Consider the following 6,733-nt stretch of genomic DNA (forward strand, 5'->3'; position numbering starts at 1 on the left):
TCCGTCGTTGTTATCGTTTCCTTCTCCATCATTTTTTTTTTCTTGAAACACAGCTTTTTTTTAAAAAAAAAAAAGAAAAAAAATTCCAATCCGTATTAAATCGCGGGGAGCCCGGGGCTGCCGCACAACGAGCGGCTCTGCGGGCGGGGAGGGCTCCGCCGTCCGCAGGTCTTTTTCCTCTGCTCGGGGACAGTTGAGTCAAGCCCCAAATGGGAGAAAGCGAACCGACCGCCCCGGCTGCGGCTCACGGCAGCGACAATCTCAACGAGGTGGAAAAACGGCCCCGTTAGGAGTTGTCGGGGCCGCAAATCGTGCTCGGAGGGGAGCGATGAAGCTCCCCGTTCTGGGGCGCCCCGCTCGGCGGCCGCACCCCCGTTCCTCACAAAATCACAGGAGCAGCGGGGGGGTTTTATTCTTTATTTTTTTTTTTTTTTTTTAATTCTGACGATCTCCCCCCCCCTTTCCTCTTTTATTTTAGTTGTAGGTAGACAGGACCACTCTGAATGGCGCAAAAAATTTCTGTAAACAATGACGCACAAAAAACACCTCCCCTCCCTTCCCCCCCGCCTCCCCCGAAATGAAACCGAGCCCCCCCCAAAAAAAAAATGGAGGGGAAAAGAAACGGCAGAGGGAAAAAAAACCATAATAATAATAATAATAGCAATAATAATAATAATAGCAATAATAATAATAATAATAGCGTTTCCCTCTCCATTCCTTCCCCCGCAGTTTCGATTTTATTTTTGGAGCATCAGTCTGTCTCCTCCTCTCTCTCTCTCTCTTTATTATTTTTGTTTTCTCCTCCTTTTTTTTTTTTTTTTTTTTTTGGGTGTGTGCGCGTGTGGGGGAAGCGTGTGCGGGTGTGCGCGCTCCCCGGCAGCCTTCACCAAGTCCATTGCTGAGCCTGTACCAAATGGTGTGCTGTGGGGTACTGGGGGTTGCTGGTCGCGCTGTACTGGGCGTTGTATTGCATATGCTGTAGAGACTGGGCGCTATAGGCGGAGAAGGGGATTCCCGTCTGGAAAGTCGCGGCTGCCAAGTCCTGAGCTTTGAGCGTGTGGCAGGGCTTGCCGTCCCTGACTAAGACCGGCACGGCCACCCGCCGCGGGGAGGGAAGAGGAGTCACTTCCATACCTTTCTCGGCCCGGGCCCGCTTCATCTTGTAGCGATGGTTCTGGAACCAGATCTTCACCTGGGTGGGGGTGAGGCGGATCAGGCTGGCCAGGTGCTCCCGCTCGGGCGCCGACAGGTACCGCTGCTGCCGGAACCGCCGCTCCAGCTCGTAGGTCTGCGCCTTGGAGAAGAGCACCCTCCTCTTCCTCTTCTTCCCCGCGTCCCCGCCGCCCGCCGCTTCCTTCTCGTTGTCGGGCGACTCGTCGGCCGACGGCTCCGGTGACTTGGCCGAGGGGTCCTGGCCGCCGCCGCCGGCCGCCAGCCCGTGCACTGCGGACGGTCAGCGCCCGGTCAGCGGGGAAGGGGCCGGGGGGGTCCCTCCGCCGCCCCCCCGCATCCCTCCGCCGCCCTCGCATCCCTCCCGCCGCACCCCGCATCCCTCCCGGCCGGGGCGGGGATTGAGGCACCGGCCGGGGCTCGGCCAGCCGTGGAGAGAGGCAAGTCCCCCCCATCCACCCTTCGTCGTCCCCCGACACCCGCCCCGCCGCCAGGGGCAGCTGGAAGCGGCGCTGCCCCGTCCGTGTGGGGGGACATGGAGGAACCGGCCGGGGCGAGCGCCGACCCCCCCATCCATCCCGCATCCACCCCGCATCCAGCCCCCGGCACTCCTCAGGGCCCCCCACGGCCCTCCGTCCCCCGCGGCCCCGTCCCCCGGCACTCACGGGAGTACTGGATGCCCTCGGCGCTCGCCAGCCAGCGCGTGTAGGGATTATCGCTGTTATCATAGAAAGGGCTCTTCAAAGGCAGCGTCGGAACAGTGTCCAAGGGGGTTTGTCCCAAAACTCCCGCTTTCCTGGGCGGCTCGGGCGCCTCGCTCTCTTCCTCGCCGCCCTCCGCCGAGCCGTCCTCATCGTTGGTGTCGGGGAGGTCCAAAATGTCCTTCACCGAGAAGCCCGTCTTTGTGTTGGTCAGAGACATGTTCCGGCCAAATTTCGGCTGGGAAAGTTGGAGCCGCAGCTCGGCCGAGCCGCCGTGTCACGGGTGGGCACGCACACGCGGAGCGGCGGCAACGACAGCGCGCAGGGACACGGGGAGGGAGAGGGGCCGGCACGCGTGGAGATGGGGAAAAAAAATAGAATAATATAGATTTATAGAAAAATAAGCGTAGGGGGTTGTGCGAGAGAAGCAGCCGCAGCGACGGGTCTCTGCGGTGATGGTTGTTCTGCCACGGGGGAAAATTCCGAGAGCGGGAGCAGCAGCTGGCTTCGGGAATAGTTTGTAACTCCAGGGGGAAAGGGGGAAGAGACGCCAAAAAAAAAAAAAAAAAAAAAAAAGGGAAAAAAAAAAGGAAAAAAAAAAGATCACTTCTGGATCTTGTTCAGCCGCGCCGAACCCGCGCCTGCCGTTAGAAAATCCCGAGCCATTGCTGGAGCGAGGAGTCCATATAAGGCTGGTCCCCACACATGAACCTGCCGAGAGGAGGGAGAAAAAAAACCTACATTAAACCCAGGAAAGGTTGGCCACGTGTGGGCGGGTCTTGGAAGTCAAGTGGATGAAGACAGTGTTTGCAGATGTGAAATTGCGGGTTTTGGGCGAGCTCCGAGCTTCCACCATTGGTGATGAGTGGTATAACGTGTCAGTTAATTACCGGCGTGGGGAGGGCCCTTCGCGCGGGTGTGTGCGCGTGTGGCAGCGGGAGGGAGGGAGGGAAGGAGGGGGCGACTTCCCTTCTTTTTTTTTTTTAAGGACAGTATTTACATACAAAGAGCTTCGCACCAGCCCGACGCTCCGCGCACTCCAAAGTGCGTTTTCCGCCGATGTTTTCCTCCGACCGAGGAAAAAAAAAAAAAAAAAAAAAAGAAAAAATAATTCCACGGGGGGTGCCGGAGGCTGTTCCCACCCCCCCTCCCCCGGCGCAACCTGCGCGCCCCGCGCCCCCGCGGGCAGCTTTTCGGCGCGGGGACGCGCTCCCGGCCCCGCGCGGGACCGAGGCGGCTCAGATGGCAAGAGCCCAACTTATCTAACCCGCCTAGGTCAATATTTTGGTTGGGGCTTAGGGATGAGCGCTGGAAATTAAACAGCGAGTAATTGATTCTAGTTTGCTCCGAAATTAACCGAACTGGCAAAACGCGATCGTCAGGCGCGACCCGCCGAGATCCGGGAGGTGATTATTGGGGGTGTGTGGGGGTGTGTGTGTTTATTTGAAGAGGTCTCATTGATTTTGCCTCCTTCTTCCAGGGGAATAAATCCAGCCCGATTGGATAATTCGATGGGCTGCAGCCCGATGGACTCTCATACATGACTGAATTATTTTTTTTTTCTTTTCTGTATTTTTCCTTTCTTTTTCAGGACCTCGGGAAGAAAGGGGGGGGGCAAAGAAGGGGTTCCTTCCCCAAAGAAAGGCCGGCCCCCCAGGTGTCACGCACTCACCCCCCTCCGCTCTCGGCTCCGGCCCCGCGGAGCCCCGCAGCATCCCCGGCCGCGGGTCGCGGCGGAGGGGCCGTGGGGGCTCCCCCTGCCCGGCGAGGGGTGCAGGATCCCCCCCGCCCCCTCCCACAACTTCTATCTGTCTGCCACCAACTTTTATTTTCGTTTTCTTCCTTCTCTCCTTTCCTGCACCCGCCGAGGAGCCTTGGCCATGCTCACCCTCGCCGGGCACGGCCCGGGCTGCCTTCCTTTTCCCCGTCTCCTTCCTTCCCTTTCCATCCCTTTCCCTTTCCTTTTCCCTTTCCTTTTCCCTTTCTCTTTCCCTTTCTCTTTCCCTTTCCCTTTTACTTTTCCTTTCCTTTTTCCCTTTTCCTTTTTCCTTTCCTTTCCTTTTCCCCATCCCTGTCCCTGCCCCTTCCCCGGACGCCCCGGGACGGGCCTGTGCACGGGGGTGATGGAGATGCGCGGGGTGGGCGCGGGGGGGGATTTCTATAATCTGGGAATTTCCCCTCGTTTCTGGGAAAGAAAAGTTGCCCGAGCCTCTCTTCCAGGGGGAAGGAGCCGTAACGCCGCCGGCCGCGGTGGGAAGACGGTCTCTCAGTCATCCTCCTCTGCGCCCATCAATGGATTCGCACCTTCCCCTCCTCTCCCCTCGCCGCTCCCCCCATCTTTCCTCCCCCAGCCCCCAGCCTGCCTCCCATAAAGTATGTGATGTGGCTGACAATGCCCAGGGATTTTCCCCCCCCCTCTTTTTTTTTTTTTTTTTTTTTAAGCGAGCCCCTGCGCGCATCCTGGGTGGTCGGCCCCGCGCAAACACAAATACAACCCGACGGCTAAGCTGGGGACAATGTCCGCAATGTAGACAAATGTCCGGCTCCTGTTGGAACCCTTTGTCTCGGCGCAGTTTTTGCATTTATTTCAGTGGCGAAATAATACGTGATTGACGCCCTCTTTCAGCGCGCCCTAACTGTTGGGAATAAATCTGAGGTTGTTCCTAGTTGTCATGGTATTCAACCGCACTCAATGGCTATCTCTTCATCCATTGCGGAGTCCTCCTCGATATCGAGGGAACCCCTTCGGGCGAGCCACCCCCCCCCGCCCCGCTTCCTTCCCCTTCCCCTCGCACCGGGCGGAACTCCCAGAGAACTCCCAGCAAATCTCGGGGTTACCGACGGATTTATTCGGGCCCCCGGAGCGGGGAGGGCGGCTCGAATGGGATAGGATGGGGTTTAATTCCACCGAGAGGAAAAAAGAGCAAGGGATAACAGTGACTATCGCGATAGTGGCGGGACGGAGAACCCCGACAGAAGCCGAGTGTGGGAAGGGACGGGCAGATCATCCCCGGGGCGGCGCGGGCCAGGCTTTAAATAACGATGATAATATTAATAACGATAATAGCGATTAAAAACTCCCCATCCCAACCCGGACAGGCGCTGGCAGAGGGTCCCGCAGAGCCCGAGGGCGGCGGGAGCGGGAGATGCCCACGGGAGGAGAGGTCGGACACAGCCCCGGGGGTCACGGCCCCCCCCCCCATCCCCACGCGCGAACATCTCTGCGCACCGAGGGAGAGTCCCGGGGCACCGTGACGTCACCGGCGGGGGGCTGACGTAAGAGCCCTTTGACGTCACGGGGGGGTCGCAGCCCCCGCGACCCCCGCACCCACAGCCGCGCTGCGTGGGGGGAAAACCCGACGGCGGCCCGGCGGCTGTCGCGATCGAGCCGGGGGAGCGTCCCCCGCCTCCCTCCGTGCCTTCTCCCCCCTCGGTCACCCCGCGCCCGCCCGTCCGCTCCCACGCGTGGGGGGGACGCTCCAGCGCCGGGGAGAGTCGGGGCAGGGCAGGGCTGGCTCGGGGAGGTCCGGGGGTGCCCTCCGGACCCCCTCTCGAGGGGATCACCCCGGCCGGGCCGGTGGCACCAGCCCACGGGAGGCCGCGGCGCGGGAGCACGGGCTGAGCGGCGGCTCTGGGGGCCGAGCGGCTCTGCCCACGGGGGCTGTTCCCCTGCCTGCGCTCCCGGGCCGCTCCAGCACCCGCCGCTCGCCCCACGAACTGCGTGGGGAGAGGCCTCCCCGCCCCACGGGCGGCGCGCGTGGGGTCAGCGGCGTTAACGCTTATTTTTGCACTTTTTAAGAGAGGGGAAGCGACTCCCGGTGCGGACGCGAGAGGGACAGAGGCCTCCCGGGCCGCTCCCCGTGCCCCGGACACGCGTGGGCTCGGCCCCCGCGGACCCGCAGGGCGCGCAGGAGACTCGGGTGGCAGAGGGCGAGCGAGCGGGTCTCGCCACGCCGCGGGCGGCCCGTGGGTTGTGTTTTTAAGCGGTTTCGTCGCGTTTCTCCTCCCGGCCGCGGCCTGAGGGTCCCGCTCCTCTCACAGCGCCGGGGCTCCCCCTCTGCTTTTAAGCCACCGACGCCCCAACTCCATTTCCTTCCCTGCCGAGTGACATCCTACACGTATATTATATATAATACAACGTAACATGTAGCATTGTAAAATATAATCATATATAATCTATATACGAAGGAAGAAAGGGTGTTTGGCGGGAGCCTGCCGCTCTCCCTCCCCTCCCTGCCCGCACCGACCCTGCACCGCAGCTCCGACAGCAGTAGAGAAGTGGATCAATTTATTGTTTGATGAGCCCAAAGGTGCGAGATATTGTTTTTCCTTCCCTCCAGCCCACAAACAAACAAACAAACAAACCGAGCGGAGCTGCACCTTGCCGCTCGGCCCGGATTAGCGGAGCCCACACAAAGCCTTTGTTAGGGGACAGGTTGATTTTTATCTCTTAGCATGAGATCCACTTGGGATGAATAGGGAAAGGGAAGAGCAGCCCATGTCCCGATAATTGTTCTGAGCAGCTTCACCTCGGGAGAACCCCTGTAAGTAACACCCTCTTTGTTTTAAAGTGTGGCGGGGGAAAGGAGAGCCGCGACATTAGAGGGGACAGCTTTTCTTGGCGACAAAAAAATCAAAATAAAAATTAAAAAAGCGGAGTAAAACGATCGCTGCGCAATAAAGCCACAGCCCCCGGCCTCGAGAGCTCCTCTCGGAGGGGTTTAAATCGCATTTTCCAGCGCTGAAGCGGAGATGCTGCTGCTCGGCGGCGGCCCCGGCTCGGAGGGGACCGGCCACGCCAGGCCGTGGGAAAGGCGGCGGGCACGGAGCCCACGCCACGGGAATGCCTTCCACACCGGCAG

General features: G+C 60.0%; 1 protein-coding gene across 1 annotated transcript; it reads right to left on the minus strand.

Annotated features, from left to right (window-relative positions):
• Positions 1-797: 797 nt before the first annotated feature.
• NKX2-2 (NK2 homeobox 2) lies at positions 798-2,723 on the minus strand. The gene is made up of 2 exons (XM_051792922.1): positions 1,836-2,723; positions 798-1,443 (listed from the first exon to the last, which is right to left on the minus strand). The coding sequence occupies exons 1-2, from the start codon at positions 2,089-2,091 to the stop codon at positions 884-886; spliced, it is 816 nt and encodes a 271-aa protein (XP_051648882.1). The 5' UTR covers positions 2,092-2,723; the 3' UTR covers positions 798-883.
• Positions 2,724-6,733: the final 4,010 nt, after the last annotated feature.

This window comes from Manacus candei, unplaced genomic scaffold (genome assembly GCF_025592945.1).
Source record: "Manacus candei isolate 608988 ecotype Guabito, Panama unplaced genomic scaffold, ASM2559294v1 h1tg000035l, whole genome shotgun sequence".
In the NCBI taxonomy this organism is placed as follows: domain Eukaryota; kingdom Metazoa; phylum Chordata; class Aves; order Passeriformes; family Pipridae; genus Manacus; species Manacus candei.

Bases quoted from the DNA above. Each gene is read 5' to 3' on its own strand.
- NKX2-2 (XM_051792922.1), bottom strand. From the start codon at position 2,091: ATGTCTCTGACCAACACAAAGACGGGCTTCTCGGTGAAGGACATTTTG. The intron at 1,444-1,835 runs GTGAGTGCCGGG...GACCGTCCGCAG, and splicing joins CGAGGGCATCCAGTACTCCC to TGCACGGGCTGGCGGCCGGC.